General features: G+C 48.9%; 1 protein-coding gene across 1 annotated transcript in view; it reads right to left on the bottom strand.

Moving 5' to 3' along the window:
• The window catches only part of LOC119397084 (WD repeat-containing protein 82), a 75,594-nt gene that overhangs the window by 25,405 nt on the left and 27,068 nt on the right, over window positions 1-23,121 (bottom strand). Inside the window, exons 5-6 of the mRNA XM_037664526.2 lie at window positions 20,138-20,410; window positions 17,793-18,008 (exon numbers count right to left, since the gene is read on the bottom strand). Coding sequence (XP_037520454.1) covers window positions 17,793-18,008; window positions 20,138-20,410 — 489 coding nt within the window. The remainder of the gene's footprint in view (window positions 1-17,792; window positions 18,009-20,137; window positions 20,411-23,121) is intronic.

Raw genomic sequence — 23,121 nt, 5'->3', positions numbered from 1 at the left:
GTCACTTGACCCCTCCCAAAAGGCACTGCACGTGCACATGGCCAATGGCCAGGAGCATGGAGGAAAGAAGAAAGGCCCAAAAAGTGCGAGGGAGGTACCAGCAAAGGTTCCCTGGCCAAGGCTAGTCAAATAACGCCACCTCCTCAATGTTTTTTTTTTTCTTCCGTGGTTCTTAGCGCCTGCTCAGCCAACTGAAACCATAACCGTTTCGATGAAACCAAAAACACGATGTTTCAGTCACGTTTTTGGGCACGGGACTTGATGGCTGTCACACCTTGCGGCTAAATTTGGGTGCTGCAGCACAGTACGGTGCTGATAAGCAAGTTTGGTGCAACAGTAGTGGTTCGGCGCAAGATGGCGCAGGTAAACAAGTTTGGTGCATAATGGCGCAAATGGCGCAGCTGTTCCACCGTTGGGCAAAAAATTATTTCGTGTAAGAGAGAACCGTCAATACTTGAGAATGCTTAAAACATTGATATTATATACAGCAGCACTCTCCTAATACAGTCGACGACCGATAATTCGGACTCCACGGGGAACGTAAATAAAAGTTGTCAATGCGTTGCTGCCCGCACTTCCGCTTATGTGCGACAAAGTCCGCCTGTATCTTCACCAGTGTGATGTGATCGCTGTACGATTACGAGCTGGTTTCGTTCATGAAGGCAACGCATCTGTGCGGCGCGGCGTGTTTGGGTTCTCACCTATTAATGCGTGCACTACGCATGCAAATGCACCAGGCCACATGCACTATCGAGCAATTGACTGAAGATGCTTATCGTAAGGCTTGTCAGCGATTGAACCGTACTGGCGCGTTTGCCACCTGCCGCCATCACGCCTCCGTGCATTTCCACTGCTTATCCGTAAAGACATCGCCGCACCGCGCCGTGATAGCGGCCCCTTTGAATTTCCGGTCCGCTTCACCCCATAAGACTTCGGCATCGCGACAAAGCTGACTTTCGGACTCTGCTACTGTCGCAAACAGGTCGACTCGCGAAAGCGCTGGTTCGAACATACGAGATGACAGACGCGGCAGAGGTGGGGGCTTCAATTATTGCCTTTCAGACCTGCAATTTGGGCAGAAAGTCCGAAAAATCGGATGCTGAAGAGTTTTAACGTCAAATTTCCGACGTTCTTGACCATTGACGTCTATGGGGCTGGTGACGGTGCCGCGAAAGCGTCCGAATTTTCGAGCATGTCCGGAAAATCGGGCGGCCGAAAAATCGGCAGTTGAATGTATCTGCCACGTTACTTTGTCGTCAGCGCGGCCTTTGGCGCTGGCTGTGAGGGCACCGTTGGCGCCATTTGACTCAAATCTTTTGAGACAGCAGAGCGTAAAATAAAGCAAGTCTCAAGATAAAAATAAACACACACGCAAAACGCTTTACCGCAGATGCATTCGACAGAATGGTGGCGATAGCAGCGTAGCGTGGGGATACAGGAACCGGAATGTCGTAGTCTTGGCGGATGTCGTAGTCTTGCAGGCGAAGGGCCCACCGGGCGAGACAGCCTGAGGGATCCTTCAATGACGACAACCAGCACAGTGCATGATGGTCGATGACGACATCAAATGGGCAACCATACAAATAAGATCGGAACTTCGTAAGGGCCCAGATGATTGCCAGGCATTCTTTCTCCGTAACAGTATAGTTGGTCTCAGCTTTAGTAAGCGTACCACTTGCATATCCTACGACGTATTCCGGGAACCCAGGTTTGCGCTGCGCAAGGACAGCGCCGAGGCCAACACCGCTGGCGTCCGTGTGTACCTTTGTAGGCGCCGTAAGGTCGTAGTGGCGTAGTATAGGAGGAGACGTCAACAAACGACGGAGCTTTGTGAAAGCGTTGTCGCACTCTGATGACCACGAATTGAGGGGCCCGTTGCTGCCAAGGAGCTTCGTCAGCGGCGATATGGTAGTCGCGAAGTTTTGGATGAAGCGCCGAAAGTAGGAGCATAGTCCTACGAAACTGCGCAGTTCTTTGACAGACGTAGGTTTGGGGAACTCTGTCACGGCCCGAAGCTTTGCTGGATTGGGGAGAATTCCGTCCCACGACGTAGCCCAGTATTGTCAGCTGCCGTGCTGCAAATCGGCACTTCTTTAGATTCAGTTGTAGCCCAGCGTCGCTCAAACACGTCAACACATGCCGCAGGCATTGAAGATGCGTGGAGAAGTCCGGGGAAAAACGACGTCATCGAGGTAGCACAGGCACGTGTGCCATTTCAAGTTGCGCAGAACGGTATCCATCATGCACTCAAAGGTCACGGGTGCATTACACAGCCCAAACGGCATGATGTTGAATTCGTACAAGCCATCCGGCGTGACAAAGGCTGTCTTCGGTCGAGCGTCATCAGCCATGGGGACTTGCCAGTACCCTGAGCGCAAATCAAGCGATGAAAAGAATTCTGCTCCTTGCAGGCTGTCAATGGCGTCATCTATTCGTGGTAGGGGATAAACGTCCTTACGGGTAATCTTATTGAGTCGTCGGAAGTCCACACAGAACTGCACAGAGCCGTCCTTCTTCACAACAAGAACGACAGGAGACGCCCACGGGCTGTTTGAGGGTCGAATAACATCGCAGCAAACCATGTCTTCGACTTGCTCGTTAATTACACGACGCTCTGCTGGAGATACGCGATATGGACGTTGCCGCAGTGGTGGTTGGGCGCCACTGTCGATGCGATGCGTGACAGCAGACATGCGGCCGAAAGAAGTTTGCGCGACATCGAATGAAGAACGAAATTCTTCCAACAGGCATAGAAGCTGGGAACGCTCGACCGACGCAAGGTCGTCAGCAATCGAGGAACGAAATACATCAGCGGATAACGAATCAGATGTGCAAACAGCACTGAGCGTAGGGGAGCTGACGCAGTGCGTCCGGTCCGTCCATAACTTGTGGGTCTTCGAGGGGTTCCGCCCTGCCGAGACATTCCCCTCGCACCAACGTAACAATGAACGGGGATGGGTTGGTCACAAAAATATTTTTGTCGCCCTGAGTGACTTTCACGGTCGCAAATGGCACCAGCAAGCCTTTCCCAGTGAAAACGTGGTCAAATAGAGAAAGGAGTGCAACGGCGTCGCAGAGACCGGTGCAACAGACTGACACAGCCGTTCACGAATTTGCAGGAACTGTGGTGTCGTCTTTGACGAGTACCTTGGTCGCAGCCGATGAACTGTCTGCCGGTGTCAAATCTGAGAATGGTGAGAGCTCGATTTCAGCTGGTGCGCAATGAATGACGGCGTCGTGGCGGGCGAGAAAATCCCACCCAGGATGACGTCGTGAGAGCATGAAGAAATTATGATGAATTTGACGGTGTACAGAGCGTCCTGAATGATGACACGGGCTGTGCATACCACCGTCGGGTGAATACTTTGGGCACTGGCTGTAAGGAGGGAGAGCCCAGAAAGTGGCGTCGTCACTTTTCGTAGCAGGCGGCTTAGTTTAGCGTCCATAACGGATATGGCGGCTCCAGTGTCGACAAGGGCAGATGCGCGAACACCGTCCACAAAAACGTCTATCACGTTCGATGGGCTTCGCTGAGGGCTTTCACAGTTTGATAGCGTCGCACCCCTTGCCTCGTGGACTGCGACGACTAGTTTTCCTGGTCGCGTGGGACCGGACGCGGGCGCATCGGTGACAGCGAGCGGCGTCGTGGTGACGGTGAACGGCGGGTAGATGGAGCTGGGCGAGACGTCGGTGACAGAAGTGTCAGTGGGTCGTAATATGGGCGGTTCGACTGGCTGGTGGCAAGCGACATGACTCTAGGCGGCTGCACGCGATTGCAATAGCGCGCCACGTGGCCGGCGTAACCGCATGCGAAGCATATGGGGCGGTTGTCAGGTGTGCGTCATCGGTTCGCTGGGGCAGGGCCTGCCCATGGTGCAGGACGGGATTGACGGGGCGGCAACTGATGGGACTGCATGGTGGGCTGCAGTCGTGGCCTGTGCGTGACATCGGCGTAGGTTACCGGTACATCCGCTTCGAAAGAGTGAGGTCGAGCTGAGGCTTCGGCGTAAATGTGTGGGGCAGCCGTAGGGATTGCTGGGGGCGTTCTTGCGACAACTTGGGTGTAACTCAAGGGTGCTGGAGCCGGATGATGCTGGTGGTGCTAGGGTATGACCTCCGCAATTTCCTGCTCAATTGCTCGACGGAGGGGAGGCAGAAGTGTGGTCGACGGCTGTTGAGCGTACCGAGGGCGAGAAAAGTCCAGCAGAGAGAACTGGCGCGCGGTTTCCTCGCACACGAAGGTCTTGATCTCTGCGAGCAATGCGGAGTGGTCGGATATGGTCGACAAGCCAGCGAGCTCGGCGTAGCGTGATGGAGAGCGACGGGTCATCGATCGCTGCCGGCGCAGCTCCTCATAGCTTTGGCAGAGCGTTATGACCTCTGCCACTGTGCTGGGGTTCTTGGCGAGCAGCATGGTGAAGGCGTCGTCATCGATGCCTTTCATGATGTGCCGGATCTTGTCAGAATCGGACATGGTGGCGTCGGCTTTCTTACAGAAATCGAGGACGTCTTCAATGTAACTAGTGAATGATTCACCGGCCTGCTGAGCGCGTTCACGTAAGCGCTGTTCGTAGGGATGGGCGAATAGTGAATTTGAGGTTCGAAGCGAATCCGAAGCGAATAGTGATTTGGTCGAATAATTTCGGATCTAATAGTTTGAACAGTATTTCCCACATATTACAGTATAGACCGCTTATAACGTAAGTCGCCGGAGTCGCGAATATCCGCACTATAAGCGGTACCGCACTATAACCAAAACAACCTTCTTCAAAGGCTGCACTTGCGCAAAACGTGTTGAGCATGTAGCCTCGCGTGTCCGATAATAGACACATGCGATTTGGGGCACTTACAACCACTTAAATCTCCGAATGTTCAAAAATTAACCACCAGACCCGCATTGCCAACGAAATGAACACGGGGGAAAAAAGCAAACAAAACAAAGTGCCATCGCGGAAATTCGTCGACTATGTTTCAGGCCACCTCGAGGTATGCGCATTACACAGAAACCATGTCGAATCGCGACCGAAATTTCACGTGCTGAGCGGTACCAATCGTTCGAGTTCACGGGCGCGCGCGCGATGTCCAAGACATTGCAATCGAATCCGGAACCACCGTTCGAGAGTTGCATGTGCCAACCATGCCCTCGTGCCCTCGTTTTCATTAACGATATGATTCCCTTCCCTTCAAGTGCAGCCATCGCAAAAAGTTTCGTTGATTCCGCACCAAACCGCAACTTTTATCACCCGCGACCACTACCGAAAAGCAACCAACGCTGATTAGGCCTAGCCTGCGGTTCAGCATGTTGTCGCGGGAAGTTTGTCCAAGACAACATGAAGATCAGACGTCGAAAAGATCGTACTCAAGCACTAACCCAAGAACAGCGCGCGTGATACGAAGTTTGTGTTCGCGGCCGGGAGATCAACGGCGACAAAAGCCCGCCAAGCTCTTCAGTGCGTGCCAAGCACGCACTGGCAGAAAAGGCGAAAGCTTGCGTCATGAAGCCGCAAAACTTTTCAATTTGCGGACGAGGTAGCAGACGCGATATCTGTAGCAAGTGTGATAACGACGACGCTTTTCCCGACAGGAAACTTACTTTAAAGCGCACTTGATGAGGACGCGATCCTATGTTCCACGCGGAACGCACTGCCGGCAAGCGGCCGCGGAGCCTTGCCGCCGCCGGTGCAAAGGCTACTCCGTCGCCTAGGCAACCACCATCCTTCCCCACTCGGCGAGCCCGCACAGCTCTGCCGCGGTCTTTTTCCTCCCTCCGCCCCTCGTTCGTTCACTGTGCGTGCCCTCGCCCTTCGTAACGACCTCGTCGCTCCCTCCCCAGCGGCGTACCTCCTTTGAGAACCGCACTCGCTACCGCGTTTGTCAGAAATATTTTCCCGCAACCGCATTATAAACGGTATTTCACCTTGGGGGACTGCACAATAAGCGGTATGCGTATACATGCGGTTCTATGGGAGGGTAAACGGGAGTCGAAAAAGACCGCATTATAACCGGTCCTGCACTATATGCGGTTACGTTATAAGTAGTCTGCACTGTATTAGGAAAAATGATCATTTTTGTCATGACCCTTGCACAATATTTTTAAGGATTGGAAGTAGGTATGAGTGAATGTCACTTTTTTGGTTTGAAATGAAGCAGCCTTGAATAGTATCAAGAATTGAATAGCAGTAGGGTTAGAAGTGGTGCAATACGTTAAAATTTTAAAATTACTATAATTAGCGCATATAAGCCCATATAACACGTTTTTAAACTTAGAAAAATATGTACATTTAACCTCGAAGCGTGGCTTCATGGCAGTGCAGATTTCCCCTGGATTGGTTGTTTCACGGCACAGTGACCAGGCGCTGCAGTGAAACCACCTTTACAGAGGGTTATGTGCGGTCAAATGTATACATATATTCGTTCATTTCGAATACTTCGAAATTTCTAATAATCTAAATTCGTATCGAAGCGAATTTGAATACTGTAATATTCGTTCGAATATTCGAAACACCCAAATATTCGCCCATCCCTAGCTGTTTGGCCTGCAGCTTACAAATGGGGCAGGGCGGCCAAACACGTTGATAATGGCAGTCTTGAAGTCGGACCCCGTCATAAAATCGGAGGCGTGGTTGTTGTACCACAGGCCCACCAGACCCGCGACGTAGAAAACCAGGGTAGTCAATTTTCCTGCCTCGTCCCATTTATTGGGGACACTCATGCGCTCGTAAATGGCGAGCCAGTCCTCCACGTCAGTGCCATCGGCGCCAGTGAAGACTGGAGGGTCGCGAATACGAGGGACACCGGGACATGAGGCCGGTGCAGGCGGAGGCATTTGCTGGGAGGCTTCTTGAGGCATGGTAGGCGGCAGGGTACGAGATCAAAGAGCCAGGGGCATCGAATGAGGGCCGAAGTTGTTGTGAAGGCCCAGCACTCTCCACCAAATTACAAAGACGTTTATTAGCGGGTACTCGGCGCCGATACACGAGCAGTCACGGCGGGGCCGACGCTCAGCACGGGCTGCGTTCTCTCCAAAAAGAGCCGAAAAGGGCGACCCACTAGAAGGTGCTCAAGAAAACGACCCATTACTGAGTTCAAACGCTTCGCTACAATGTACACACTTTTACATAAAAAATAATTATTCTTGACAAACTAATTGTGCAAGATGAAACTTTTAAATTGATCTTTGAATGCATGCAATGATGATGATGATATTAGTGTGCAGGGTAAGTTATTCCATAATTTAATCACCGCGAAGGAGGATGCCATTTTGCCATAGTTGGCATTACATTTAGGTAAAAGGAAGTTGTGATTATGGGCAAACCTAGAGCTATTGGACTTTGTGAGCAATCTAGAATCGATTAATTCACACACAAGCTGTTTGTTAAGTTGTTTAAATAACATGATTGATTAAGGGGGGACGTGGCTTTCGGTACCAACTTTCTTATTTCTTCATGGATTTTGATGAAAATTGGCACACTTATTTGAAATGTTTTTTTAATGCTACTGTAGAAATTTCATGAATATATCTTTACAACTTTTTGATGTACAATATATTTCACCTTCTGCTCTTGTTCCGAGTCTGACTCGCTTAAAAATTGTGATAGGAAACTCGTTCAAAGTGCTATGCATTCTAAGATGTCTGATTGCGGGCATGACATTCTTAGATTTTTTTATTTGCAACAAAATTTTTTTTAGTTTTCATTTTTCATGAGGTGACTGTGCAACAGGCATCGAGGCTTTATGCAACTCGTCAAATAGCTAATTATCAAAAAGCCATGCTGAAAAAGCAAGAATGTCACGCCCTGAACTGTGCTTCAAGGAATATAGAACGAAAAACGGAACTGAAATAGACCCAGCGGTCAGTGAGAAATCAGCGGAACAAGCGAAGCAGGAAGCAAGAAAAGCCGTTTTGAGAAAACGGCTTTTAAAGTTGTACCAACGATATTACTTCATCAAAAGGCACTGGGGTCGTAATCTTTTGAGTCCTTCGTAATGTGCACTTTCTTGAGTGCCCTGTCTTTAGTTTGAGGTGCCTTGCTTCTCTAAAACACAAGAAGATTGTGATCTTTAATGTGTTTTATAAGGTTGGACCTCCTGCACATGTGGCCTTTCATCTGTTGTGCCTTTGTTTTCTTTCTTTTTTCTTAAAATCCTTTTCTGATATACAAAGAACATGTAGCATGGATTTTAAACGAAGTTATGAAGTGGTGTAATAAACATGACAAAAAACAAGATATTGTAATGCAAGTAGGCCATGTACTATGATGATTTGCCAGCTTTCTTGTATTCATGCTATCACTAACATAATTAAGTCTCGATTGCAATTGATCATTGAAACATTTTTATAGAATACTAAGAGTGGCTCTCATCATGACAGTCTATCGTTTCCTTCTAAATAACAGGCAGTTATGGCCAAGACATTGGTGGAATAGAAATTCCTTAGCAGTTTATTCAAGACGCGAATTGGGCAGATGTAAACTTATCTCCCTGCTTCACTCAAGCTTATTTGTAAACCTCGACTGTGATGCGTTTCATCATTCACCCGGTTGCGGACACGGTTACCTGCGAGGCTTTTATTTTTTCAGATGATTCATGAGCTTGCGGCAATACGCACGGCTCCAAGCGCGCCTAAATTGCATCAACAGCGCTTTATTTCACCTCGAAGTGCTCGGCCGCTGAGTCCGGAAAGTTGGCACGCGATGTGCTGGGTGGCGGCATTCGTTGACGATGCGCAATATCCCTAGGTGCGGCGACGAAAGATCGGCGCGCAACGTGTTTGGTCTCGCATTTCGGGACGCCGACGCGCGGCCGCTGCGCGACGAGCTTGGAAGTGGGGTCCGCTGCCGATGCGTAAAAATGACCATCCGCGGTTCCGAGGAGCTGGCAGGCGATGTGCTTCGTTGCTTGCGAAGAAGCACACTGCCGCGGGTCCGCTAACGCGTTGTTCTTGCCCGCAAAGTTCGAAGTTCGTATCGCACGCCGGCGCCGTGAGCGGAGTTAGGCCTAGTGACGACTCCGAGCAGTAGACGCGCCGGCCGCGGTGCCCGATGTTTGTTGCAAAGTACGTAATGCGTGGTCGCGAGTACAAGGAGTCGTCCCGCGATTATCTTCGTCACAACGTCCGAAGTGTTGACAAGCAGAACCTCCGACCGCTGATCCGACGAGTCAACGCTAAAGGGTCGGTCCGAGCCCGAGACGCGCGACGATGTTCGCTACGAGTGCAGCGCGCCATCGTAATCTGATCGAGCTTCCGCTTGCAGCTCCAAACTAAAACGTAGTTATATTCGACGTGAACGTCGAGCCATTGTTACGTTTGGCCTAAAAATTCATCGAGGCCGACGCCATTGAGCGTACAGCTGTCTACCGGAATGCTGTCTTCTCCCCCCGTATCGGCGCTTAGACGGAGGCAGGAATGCCGATTCTTCCTGTAGGAGCTTTTGCCGAGCGGGCGGACATGTCGCTGTCGACGGATTTCCCAGAAAAAGGACGTCGGAATTCGGAGACCCCCTTTTGGCTTGTTGTTCTCTGCGTGAGAAAGCACCGCGGGAGAGTTTCTCACCCAGCCACATCTGCCTTCTACCCTACCGCAGCAGGGAAAATTAACCTGCGCCAGAGGGAGCGGTCTGCGTGTTTTCCGGAATTCGACACACCCGCTTTGTCGTGCGTTTTGGTCAGCGTGGGACTGCGCCGTTGAAGACGCTCCCATCAACCCAGGTGGGGCCTTCACCCGAGGCAGCCATCATTCAACACTTCTTCCAAGTATTACTGGCAGTGGAAACGGAGGTCATCGGCCCTTTCCCCTTTGGACTGAAACTCCTCGCCGACCTTCTCACCTACGAGTCTTCGGGGCGTGGCGAGTGTATTGTGTGACTCTTTGCCTCCTTTCGGGAGGCCGGACGCCAGGACGACAGGTCACCGGATTGGCGGGAGACGTTGACACCGGTTTGCCAGTGCTTATGCAGTGACAGTCTCGGGGCTATAAAAGCCGAAGACTTTTGCTGTTATTTCTCTTCTTTTCACCTCCTGACTTCATCATGTAAATAAACACGTTCCTTCTTGAAAGAACGCGTCTCTTCCCTGAGAGCCAGCTACCGTAACGAGACCCGCCGAACCCCACTCCTTACAACTGGTTGGCAGCGGTGAGATGGACCTTGCGACATGGTGCTGCGTTGTGGTGAGTGCTTGGTCTTTGCTATGACTTTCCAGGCTTCATTTTGTGTGTACACTTAAGTAGTGCAGAAGCTAGATTGTTTTTTGTGTGGGTTAGGTAGATCACCTCTTTATGAGTATTGAGTGAGTTATAGGGATCACCTAACTATTAGCGAGCAGGACCAAAGCAAAACAGCAGTCATGGAGTTAAAGACAATGCTAAAGACGAACTTTTGTTTGTATGTGAGGATCTAAGCATTGAGGTTGAGGAAGGAATGGGCAGGTCTCAAATTGTGAAGCTGATTATGGAAAGAGCCAGTAAGGGGGAGATTGAAACCGCGTTAAACGCTTTCAAAAGGTTTGAGGAGCAAGAAAGAAAAAGAGAGGAAAGGGAAAGAGAGGAACGGGAGAAGGAAAGAGAAAGAGAGAAACAGGAGAAGGAAAGAGAGGAACGGGAGAAGGAAAGAGAGTTGCGGAGAATCGAACTTGAGAATGAAAGCAGACGTTTGGCTCAAACGAGTGGAGGGGCTCCTGAGAGAGTGAGCGAGATAGATTCATACCGCATGGACAAATATCTAAACCCTTTTCAAGTCGGGAAAGATATAGGAATATTCCTCGGGATTTTTGAACGGACTTGCGAGAGGATGAACTTTGCTCCAAGTACATGGTCGCAGCGGTTGCTTTCGCTGTTACCGTATGAAGCGGCTGAAGTAATTACCAGACTCAGCGCGCAAGAGGCAGATGATTACGCGAAGGTTAAGGCTGCCTTATTAAAGAAGTACCGCCTTTCAGCCGAGGCATTTCGTCAAAGGTTTCGAAACACAGAAAAGAAGGATAGTGAGGGATATCCGGACTTTGCCTACGGCATGAAGAGAAACCTAATAGAGTGGTTGAAAAGTGCGGAATCCTACGAGAGTAGAGACAGGGTCATCGAGACCATCTGTCTAGAGCAATTTTACAGGAGCATTCCACAGAACGTGAGGCTATGGGTGCAAGACAGAGATAACGTAAACACTGTGGAAAGGGCGGCCGAGTTAGCCGAAGATTACGCAATGCGTAGAAAACTGAGCATCGAGGGTGGAGGACCGGACGGGCGAAAGGGATCGCGGAAAGAGTTTTCGTTCAGAAAGGGCTCACAGGCGAAAAAGCTAGACAATCCGAGGGGAGAAACAAGTACGCCAGAGAACAAGGGTGAAAGCGCGAGTGGTGGACATTCCCAAAGAAAAGAGTTCGAGGCTTTCAGACCCATTCGCTGTTATAACTGTCAGAAGACCGGACATATCGCAGCAAACTGCAGAAGTCCTAAGGTGGTTTTTTCCTACGCGGACGAAAGTGACGAGAACATAGAGCTGTTACGCCCGTATCTCCATGACCTGGAGGTTAACGGCAAACCTTGCAAAGTGCTCAGGGACAGCGGCGCCACCATGGACATTGTCCACCCATCGTACATTACTGTAGATGACTTTACGGGAGAAGTGGCGTGGATCAAACAGGTTGTAGAGGAAAACAGCGTCTGCCTTCCTATGGCTAAAGTAACGATCACTGGGCCGTTTGGAGAAATTGTGACTGAGGCAGCGGTCTCGACATCTCTGTCGTTGCAGTACCCGTATATATTTTCAAATCGGTCAGACAGGATACTGCGCAAGCGGGGTCAGAAACTTGGAGAAGGAACTGTTCAAGCGCTGACTCGGTCCAAGGCGCGAGAGCTCGCCTCTGTGGCACCAGAAGAACCAATCGCAGCGTCAACAGAGACGGAGTTAGGTAACCCTACAGGCGCGCAGATAGAGCCAGCTGATAAGCAAAATGAGGCTTTATTGACGGAGTTAGATCATGACCTAGAGGGAGAGTCAACTGATCAGCAAAATGAGGCTTTATCAACGGAACTAGATCAGGGAGAACTAGCTGACACTCGCACAAGCAAAATGGGGTCAGTACTGTCGCCGGCCTCGAAAAACTTTGATCGGCTTGTACGAGTAAACAGAGAGTCGCTGGCAGCCCAGCAAGAGAACGATCCTAGCTTAACTAGATTACAGTTTAACGCTAAAGAAGGGATCGCTAGGGGCAACGTGACGTTGCATAAGAAAGGAGGTTTGTTGTATCGGCACTACAGGGATAAAAGAGGCCGGATTCTAGATCAATTGGTCGTTCCTAGAGAATACCGGGAGGATCTTTTGAACCTCTGCCATGGAAACGGGTGGTCCGGCCACCTAGGAATAAAGAAATCCAAAGAGAGATTGCTAATGGAATACTATTGGCCTGGGTGCTTCAAAGATGTGGAGGAATTTGTAAGATCCTGTGACACGTGCCAACGCACGGGTAAGCCTGGGGAAAAGTGGAAAGCTCCGCTAAAATTGGTACCTATAATATCAGAACCATTTCGACGTCTGGTGATAGACATAGTGGGTCCCCTACCAGCAACTAAGTCGGGTTCTAGGTATTTGTTCACCATGCTGTGCCCAGCCACGAAGTTTCCAGAGGCAATCCCTCTGAAGGAGCCCACTTCGACAGAAATAGTAGACGCGCTTCTGTCAGTTTTCACACGCGTCGGCTTTCCGGCAGAAATACAGGCTGATCAAGGGTCGGTTTTCACGAGCTCGTTAACTACAACTTTTTTACAGAAGTTTGGGATAAGGTTGATACACAGTTCTGTCTACCATCCTCAATCAAACAGCGTCGAGAGATGGCATTCAGTCTTGAAGCGAGTGTTGCGCGCTCTTTGTTATGAGCATAAGGAAGACTGGGAAAGCTGTCTTCCAGCTACTTTGTTCGCTTTGCGTACGGTCCCACATGAGGCCACGGGGTTCTCACCGGCAGAGTTAGTGTATGGCAGAACGCTGCGTTCCCCACTTAGAATGTTGAGAGAAATGTGGGAAGAAAGAGGGGATAGTCAAACAGTGGTAGAATACGTGCTAAATCTGCTAGAACGACTAAGTACGACACAAGGGCTTGTCGAAAAGAACATGGACAAGGCTCAAAGGAATGCCAAGCTTTATTACGACAGGAATGCCAGACTTCGAACATTTAGCATTGGGGATCAAGTAATGATTCTCAGACCATCGCGAAAGAACAAACTAGAAGTACATTGGGACGGGCCAGTCGAAGTGTTGCATAGGCTTTCTGACACTAACTACGCGTTGAAAGTGCCAGGTCGAAGGAAGGAAGTTAGAATCTACCACTGTAACCTGATGAAGCCTTACGTAGAACGACATGGGGTTGTGAATCTCGCCCTAAAGGAGCCCGAAGAAATTCAATCCGAGTTCGACGGATTCACCAAAACTTCCGACTCAGAAATTAGCCTTGAAGAGGTTGTAGCTTTCTCGGTAGGCGCGGAAGCGCTTAAGCCTGAACAGGTACAGGAACTAAAGGAGCTACTGAGGCAGTATCTCGATAGGTTCAGTCATCGGCCGGGTAGAACCGAACTGATAACCCACGAAATAGAACTCACATCAGCCGAACCGGTAAGATCCAAACCTTACCGCGTGTCCCCACGACAGAAGGAGATTATGGAGGCCGAGATACGGCGCATGCTGGAGCTGGGGGTGATCGAGCCTGCTGAGAGTGACTACACATCACCACTAATACTTGTGGAGGCCCCAAACAAGGACCCTCGTCCATGTGTAGACTACAGGAGGTTGAATGCCATCACTAGGGATCAGTTGTACCCGATCCCAAATATTGAGGAGCGAATCGAAAGGGTCAGCGCTGCTAAATACATTTCAACGCTAGATCTCGTGAAAGGATACTGGCAGGTTCCTCTTTCAGAAAGTGCCAGCCGCTATGCCGCATTCATTTCACCTGTAGGCACTTTTAGACCTTTGGTTCTAAGCTTCGGGCTAAAGAATGCGCCTTTCAGTTTCTCCAAGTTGATGGACATCGTACTGAAAGACCTACAGGAGTTCGCACTCCCGTACCTTGACGATGTCGCGATATTTTCAGACAGCTGGGAAGATCACCTAAAGCATCTGAGGGAAGTATTTTCGAGGTTGAGAGGGGCGGGTTTGACAATGAAAGCGGAAAAATGTAGTTTTGGCTGCTCTCAAGTGACCTACCTAGGCCATGTTGTTGGGCAGGGAACGAGACAGCCGGCCGAACTGAAAACAGCTGCGATTACCGGTTTTTCACAGCCACGCACAAAGACCGACATTCGGTCCTTCTTGGGACTTGTCGGCTACTACCAGCGTTACATTCCCAATTTTTCGCAACTGGCAAGTCAGCTTACAGACGCACTGAGAAAAGGGGAGCCCACTAACTTGCATTGGGATGGGGGTAAAGAAGCCGCCTTTCAGGGTTTAAAAGCATTGTTAGTTTCACGACCTGTGCTACGCGCACCGGACTATAGTAAAGAGTTTATAGTTCAATGCGACGCAAGCGACAGAGGCATGGGCGTTGTGCTTACCCAAGTTGGTGATGATCATGAGGAACATCCCATTCTCTATGCCAGCCGCAAACTAACGGTCCGGGAGGAAGCCTATAGTGCTTCCGAAAAGGAATGTGCCTGTTTGGTTTGGGCAGCCCAGAAGTTGTCATGTTATTTGTACGGAGCGAGGTTCATCTTTGAGACAGATCACTGTCCTCTGACATGGCTCAATCAAATGTCACACAAAAATGGTCGCTTACTCCGATGGAGCCTCACCCTCCAGCAGTACAACTTCGAGGTTCGTTATAAAAAGGGAAATTGCACGGCAATGCGGATGGTCTGAGCAGCCTAATCTGAAAAGTGTTGTTGATGAATCAAGGGCCACATTATATTGTATCTTTTGTTGTTATCTTATGTGACCAAAACTGTTCTTTCTTTTTTTTTTATTTCTCTTTGGCATGCCTTCTTCCATGAATGCTGTAGCTTTGGCGGCACGAAATTCCGTCAATATTTTAGAGTAGCGGGTTTTTCATTTATTTATGTCTTGAGAAGCCTGGAGAGTTTTTAGCGAGTCCAAGGCGCTTGATCACGGCATGGCATTGTGTTGTATAGTTCACTTTGCTGCTGTCGATCATTGTGAGGTGGTTTGGGAGTTTGTTGCGAGTTCGCAGTTGCGGTTCCAAGACAGGACGTCGGCCTCGTCACCAACCATTCTCTTCGTGCCCAGCGGTTGTGAGCGCTGGCCAGCCGAGATTTTCCGGGCGGCGGAGGAGCTGTTACGTTTGGCCTAAAAATTCATCGAGGCCGACGCCATTGAGCGTACAGCTGTCTACCGGAATGCTGTCTTCTCCCCCCGTATCGGCGCTTAGACGGAGGCAGGAATGCCGATTCTTCCTGTAGGAGCTTTTGCCGAGCGGGCGGACATGTCGCTGTCGACGGATTTCCCAGAAAAAGGACGTCGGAATTCGGAGACCCCCTTTTGGCTTGTTGTTCTCTGCGTGAGAAAGCACCGCGGGAGAGTTTCTCACCCAGCCACATCTGCCTTCTACCCTACCGCAGCAGGGAAAATTAACCTGCGCCAGAGGGAGCGGTCTGCGTGTTTTCCGGAATTCGACACACCCGCTTTGTCGTGCGTTTTGGTCAGCGTGGGACTGCGCCGTTGAAGACGCTCCCATCAACCCAGGTGGGGCCTTCACCCGAGGCAGCCATCATTCAACACTTCTTCCAAGTATTACTGGCAGTGGAAACGGAGGTCATCGGCCCTTTCCCCTTTGGACTGAAACTCCTCGCCGACCTTCTCACCTACGAGTCTTCGGGGCGTGGCGAGTGTATTGTGTGACTCTTTGCCTCCTTTCGGGAGGCCGGACGCCAGGATGACAGGTCACCGGATTGGCGGGAGACGTTGACACCGGTTTGCCAGTGCTTATGCAGTGACAGTCTCGGGGCTATAAAAGCCGAAGACTTTTGCTGTTATTTCTCTTCTTTTCACCTCCTGACTTCATCATGTAAATAAACACGTTCCTTCTTGAAAGAACGCGTCTCTTCCCTGGGAGCCAGCTACCGTAACGAGACCCGCCGAACCCCACTCCTTACACCATGAACAGAACGAGTGCGAACGTGTCACGAAGTAGTGCGACTTTCGACGGCCGTAACGTCGCGACGCGCGAGCAGCAGCCGACGATCTCCCGAAGCGAGCATCGGACCAATGGCGAGGCGCGCTGGGGCAATATGGCGGACGCAGCCAATCGGAGGCCTCGAAACGACCTTCGAACATTTGCTTTTTGTGCGCTTGTTTTCAAAGGGAGGAGCCAGCTGAGGCGGGGAATTTGACGATGGAGAAATGCGCTTTCCGACGAGACCAAAATATCGGCGCCCGGTGGTGCCGTTGCGACGCTATGATTTTTTGAAAATCGGTGTTTTTTTGCAATTTCCGCAATAATTTTCGCCACCTTGGCGGACGTAACAAATTTTTTAAAGCACTTCTACGTGGTTTTTGGTGAAGATATTTTGGAATCTGATAGAAAAAGGTCTACAGAAACTGAAAATGTGATTTTCAAAAAATCGATTTTTTTGCCATTTTTCGCGATACGAAAGCCGCGTCCCCCCTTAAGTGAAAATTAAACAAGCCAGACACAGGAACAATGAAGTTAGCCTGAAGGAGTGGAGTAGCATTAGATTGTTAGCATTAGTAGCATTTTTGTGGCAAGAAGCACTACGAGGTTTCTGGATCGCTATTTCAGCAATCCACATCAACTTAATATTTGCTTTTATTGTCCCTTTAGGCGACCACATGTGGCAATACTTTTGCGAGATTGCTGCTACGAGATGCACTGCCATCTGCGAGCAATAATGTTCCTGGTCCACTGTCTTAGCACAGTTGGCAAAGTGCCAGGTTGGCATGGCTCTTAGACGGCTGAACACCTCGCAAAAGCATCTGCAAAAGCAATTGTCTGAGAATACGGCCCCTCCTCCTAAGCTTCGTTACTGCACGCATTGGCACACTCATTCCCAATCACAATGAAAGGGTGAGAATGGCATCATTCACAGAAACGTTATCATTGTGTGCCATTCTGTTAGCACCAACAGTAGGAAGCGTGAAAGAACTAGGCACACGCAGCATGCTTTGCACGACCCTCGCGACCATTCACAAGTGCGGGGAGACCGTGGGCAGAATGGACAATGCCAAGTCCCTAAACGAGTCATGCCAAAGCGACGAGGCAACGCAGTGATTTCATAGACACCATGCACAAACAGCAAGTACAGATCTATGTTTTTGCTGGTGGGATCGGAACACGTCATGGATGACATCTACAACACACTGTGCTGCTAATCACGTCACCAAGTCGGGCCAATGTATGTGTCAAATGAAGATGGCCACTCGGACCAGCTCTGATGTTCACGACGTATCATACGGGTACCAGTTGTGACGTCACAGCAGGTTCTCAGTGCATTGAATCCGAAGGGAGCTATGCTTGGACTGGCCGAGAAAACAATAAAGCAGCTGGGTAGCACCTGGGAACCAAACAGCGGGTTTCTACTGTACAGTGCTCAAACAATCAATTAAAGAAGAGCAATGACCAGATCAACTAGTTCAGCACTTTTCTCTGTCCCAAAGAGATCACTCAGTGGACCGTCTATTTCAGCCTGTCCTGATCGACTAAGCCTTGACTAACACAAAGCACGAGCTGAAATGAACAGCACACCGAATATGTACTGGCCCCTTTCCTTTTACCTCGCAACACCTTCAGTGAGCCTCTGAGGGGAAAAGCAAGCCCACTGTCGTTGGACTCACCATGTTTGTGCAGGCAGAGACCAGCATCATGTACTTGGGGTTGAACTGGACGCAGTGAACGGGCCCCGTGTGGTCGCAGCTGAGCACTGCGGTGCGCGTGCCCCCTTCAGCCGTGCTCCACACGTGCACCCGTCCATCTGTCGAACCGCTGAACACAAACTGCGAGTCTGGACTGAAGGATGCCTCCAGAGGAATGCCCTTGTTGTTCATGTGGCCCTGCATCAGTGGAACAGTTGGAACATTCTCGTAGTAGTTAGAACACGCTTTACATGCCACACAACCAGAATATGATTAGGAGGAGTTGACGACTTCTGATCATGTTGACCATCCACGGTTCTTTAGCGTGCACGTATGTAAATCTAAGTGCATGGGTTTTTTTGCATTCCGCCTCCACTGAAATGTGGCTGCTGTGGCCGACAATCAAACCCACGACCTTGAGCTTAGCTGTGAAATGCCTTAAACACAAAGCGACCACAACAGGTCTAATTGCCGGCTAGTACTTTATTACATTTCAATTCTAGACAGCCTTGAGATGTGCACAATTTTGCTCTTGTTTTGCAGATGCAGCAAAACTTCAGTTCAAGAGGACACTTTTCATTTCATTTTTAACTCTTTCCTTCCCGCGCCACTAGGAACTGATCACTGGTCAGTGACGTTCTTCAGAGCCTGTTTTCGCTTGATTTTAACGCTGCTAGAAGCAATCTCTCGTGCGGTAGTGACTCAGATGTCAATGTCCTGTCGTGAGGCAACTTCAGCATAGTGAATTTTTTAATGCTTGTTGGTGGGCTAGTTGGTTTGGTAGCATGGTAACGATTTTTATTTATTTGTGTTAATTCGTTTTTATTACACAGTTTGTAATTACTGTTACTTTTCCAAACTATCCCCTTCGACACTAATTCTCCCCAAACATCCCAAGAAGACAGCCCGATCCACAACAAATTTGGCAAGCAAATTTTGGCGTGCACGTGATGCTGAGACACCACTGGAAGACATCATTCAAGCTAAAGGTTATGTTACTTGCTGAGGGCCACCTTGTGGCATCACTCACATAAGAAGTCCCGAAGACATATCAAACAAAGAGATGCCAACGGAATGACACAGCGGTAAACTACTAGAGCTGTGCAAATAGCAAAATTTTGGGTGTGAAGCGAATTAAAATATTAAGGTATAAGTGCAAATCGAATCAAATGTTTTTCGAACATTCCTTGAATATTTTTCAAATACTTGCAAGCGACGTTATGGAAAAAGGTTGCAAAGTGTCCCCAAGCTGATTTTTATAAAATGGGAATGTGAAAGCGTTTTTTTTTTATTTTGTTTTTTGGCTAGGTCAGCGTTATGGAGGGCCAAACAGAAAACAATTCCTTCTGTCCCATAACCCTTAGACCTGGCGACAGTGCACTGTGTGCTGTGTGAAAACGAAACTGTGCTGCTAACTGTCGTGCAGTGACGCGGGTGACTTAACGTGCAGTATTAGCCTGGAAAACTTGATATTGAGCCGTTTTTAGGGTGACACAAACAAATTTTATATCGCAGGCTGATTTCGCAGTGCCAAGACATTATTCAGAAAGCATGTTTCGCAAAACAAGTCGATCGAGTACAAAACCAAAAGAACGCTCATTGGATTAGCAACAGTCAACCGTCACTGGCAGATGTAGTGACATCGCCATCACAAAATGGTGGCCGCATTCTACAGCTTGCCCACACAGGCACATTTCGTGATCAACTATGGTCTGTCCGCCTCAAATTTGTTCCCAGTGAAGTGGAAATGGTGCGCATCCATTTTGTTATGAAAGCTCATGCCAAGGGAAAGTTATGTCGCCTGTTGAGGACAGCTACGTGGTGTCTACTTCCCGTGCCCGAAACCTGCGTCTGCGAGCGGTGTGAAGAAAGGAAGGAGATCTTCGGCAGTACATCCACCAGGAAAAGTTTCTACGCACCAAAAATGGGAAAATATCCAGAGCTCAATGACAACTTTGCAGCCGTTGTCGAGAAGCTCCGTGTAGACCGAGCTTGTCGAGGTAATGACCCTCGAATAGGCGAGCAACTGAGGTGTGACCAAAACTGGATCACTGAAGCAGAATAAATTTCACTTTCTGTGAGGGTGATTTGTGCTTGCCTCTTTTTTTTTTTGTCTGATCGTCAACATTGGATGCGCATTACATTTGATCAAGCACAATATAAGCAGATGCTGCGCTTTGCACTTTTACACTGCACTCTTTCTAGTCTGTGTGCACTGATCAAACTACCTTTTCTAAAATAGCGTCGGGGTACGGTGACGGCCGTTAACCTTTCCACGCAGCCCGTGCTGTCCGACAAGCAGGCAACTGTGTGAAGCTGGGACCCACCGTGAAGGTCTGCTGGGGTGTGCCCTGGAAGGCGTCGATGAGGTGGATGAGGGCCCCGTTGGTCGAGATGAGGATGCTCTTGCCGTCGGGACTGAACTTGAGCCCCGTCCAGTCACAGTCCCGGTCCTGCGGAAGCTTGAACGTGTTGAAGGGGCCCTTGTCGAAGGTGCGCAGGTCGTAGAGCTTCACCAGCTCAGAGTTGAGCCCCACCGCAAAGATGAGGCCCTCGGGGTCAAAGTTGCCAACGGGACGGCCAGTCAGGTGCATCACCCCCTGCCACCCACAAAGGGAAGCACTTTAAGGCACGCGTGCAGCAAAGAGCAAGACCTCGTTCCAGAGCACAGTGCGTACACACTCTTTAGCAGTCGCAAGGAACCAAACATTGACTGGGCCTTGTAAACAGGATGATGCAACTTTCAAAACAGAAAGGGTTTCATGCTTTGGAGAAAGTACAAATTCAACAACAGGCAGGCCTGTGCCTAACGCAGCTCACATGAGCAGCTCCTAGACATAAGTGAAACTTCTCAGCAACCCTTCTCAGCAGCCATTCCAAAGAGCAGAAACAAAGAGCAGAAACAAAGAGCAGAAGGCTGCTTCTAAAACGTACAATGGCTGACCGATTTTCCGGACCTGGCGGAGACCACAAAGTAGTCCGAAAAAGTTGTTAAGACATGAAATTAAATTTTATTTGGTTTAGAGTAGCCTAAAAAAATTTCCGATAATGCGCTGCTTCATGCTACGCTTGGGGACGAGCAGATTTGGTTGTATGTGAGCTAGAGTGACATAGTCATCCTGCATAAAGTGCATTGCACACGGGAAACAACGGACAAAAGAGAAGAAGCAAACAGGACTAGCACTGACTCTCAGCTGAAATTTCATTGAAAGGAAACAATATAAATATCTAGAATTATCACAACTATGTCGGCAAAAAGACACTGAAAAGATAAAAATAAACATACAGAAATGAACTGGACAACTCGCACTTTTGATACAATCATTTTTTTACAAGTGTTAGTCAGATAATCAAACTCAGTGTCACTCAAGGTGATAGACCGCCTGCTGACACACGACTCTCCTTTCCTTCTGATTTCTCTGGCGACCTGCTGTCTGTGATCTGTTAGAATCACTTTGTCGTCAAAATGGGGGAAGCAGCCGCACTCACGACAATGGTCAGCGAGGGTAGATGGTCGGTCTTCAGTGAGTGAACGTTGCGAGGTGAAGCATGTGTCTAAATGTGTTGAATGTGATGTGGGAACTGTGTATCAAGTACCACTGTCTTGTGGCAAAACTTACATTGGGCAGAGCAGATGGTGTGTCAACATCAAGTTAAAAGAACACAAACGTTTACTTGCTGAACGCCAAACATGCACCCTCGCTGACTATTGTCATGAGTGCAGCCGTTCCCCCCATTTTGACGACACATGATTCTAACTAGGCTTGTGCGAATAGGAAATTTTAGGCACAAAGTGAATTCGAAGCGAATAGTGATTTAGTCGAATAATTTCGAACCGAATTCGAATAGTACATATCCCATATCATTAAGAAAAATGAGCATATTTGTCATGATCGAACTAACCTACACAATACTTTTTTTTTTTTTAATTGAAACAAGGCATATGCAAATGTCATTCTTCTTGGTTCAAAGGAAGTGGAACAACTTTGAATAGTAGCAGGATTTGACTTTCGGTAGAATGCAAGTGATAACCTGTAAAATATGTTATGTTTAAAAATTTACTATACTTAAAGCATATAAGCCGGTATAACAAGCTTTGAAACTTAAAAAATGATGAATCGATGCGAGGATAATATGCCATTTAACCTTGAAGTGAGGCCCTGGAAAGGTGTCTTCATGGCATAGCACCCCTCTACTGCAGTGGAAGCACCTTTACAGGGGGGTTACATGTGGACTAATATACACCTATTGGTTCATTTTGAATATACTTTGAATAATTTAAATTCGAATAGAAGCGAATTCAAATACTGTAATATTCGTTTGGATATTTGAAGTGCTCGAATATTCAAGCCTAATTCTAACAGATCACAGACAGCAGGTCGCCAGAGAAATCAGAAGGAAAGGAGGGTCGTGTGTCAGCAGGCCGTCGATCACCTAGAGTGACGTTGAGTTTGATTATCTCACTAACACTTGTAAAAAATGATTGTATCGAAAGTGCGAGTTGTCCAGTTCATTTCTGTATGTTTATTTTTATCTTTCCAGTGTCTTTTTGCTGAGATGGTTGTGATAATTCTAGATATTTATATTGTTTCCTTTCCAGTGAAATTTCAGATGAGAGTCAGTGCTAGTCCTATTTGCTTCTTCTCTTTCGTCCGTTGTTTCCCATGCGCCCTGCACTTTACGCCTGGTGAAGATGTACCAACTCGCTCACGTTTCTATATTGACACAGTCAGTGCGTTAGTGATCACTGCTGCTGGCCATTGGCGGCACCGTTGGTGGCACCGTGGCACCAAGCAAACAAAATTTGGCGCCGGTCACAAAAAGATGCACGCAACGTCTCGTCTGGTTGGTGGGATTTTACGACGCGGTCTGGGGTTCTTTAACCTGCACTGACACCGCACGGTATTCAAGCCTCCAGCATTTCGCCTCCATCGAAACGCGACCACTGCAGCCGCGATCAAATCCGCGTGATTCAGGTCAGCAGCCGAGCACCGTAACCCCTGAGCAACCGCAACGGCAGAAAACATGTGACGCACACAACGGCTCAAAAACACTTGATACACCACCAACACGACCACGTGCGGAATGACAACCGGAAAAACAACCGCACAAAAAAAAAACTTGCCAGCGTATTACCCCTCGAGCGTTTTCGCCGTGCATGTACGGCAGAAGCTTCCTGGTACCAAAGGATTTTCGTCGTACATGTATGGCATAGCGTTTATTTTTAAAACGCGCCTTTTTCGATCATTTCTCTTGCTTGGCCTGTGCTGCCACACTTCGGGAATACATAGAATTTTTTTCATGCGCCGAT

The sequence above is a fragment of the Rhipicephalus sanguineus genome, chromosome 6 (assembly GCF_013339695.2).
Source record: "Rhipicephalus sanguineus isolate Rsan-2018 chromosome 6, BIME_Rsan_1.4, whole genome shotgun sequence".
Lineage (NCBI taxonomy): Eukaryota > Metazoa > Arthropoda > Arachnida > Ixodida > Ixodidae > Rhipicephalus > Rhipicephalus sanguineus.
Note: the sequence above shows the minus strand (reverse complement) of the source record. Positions and strands in the feature narration are given on the sequence as shown.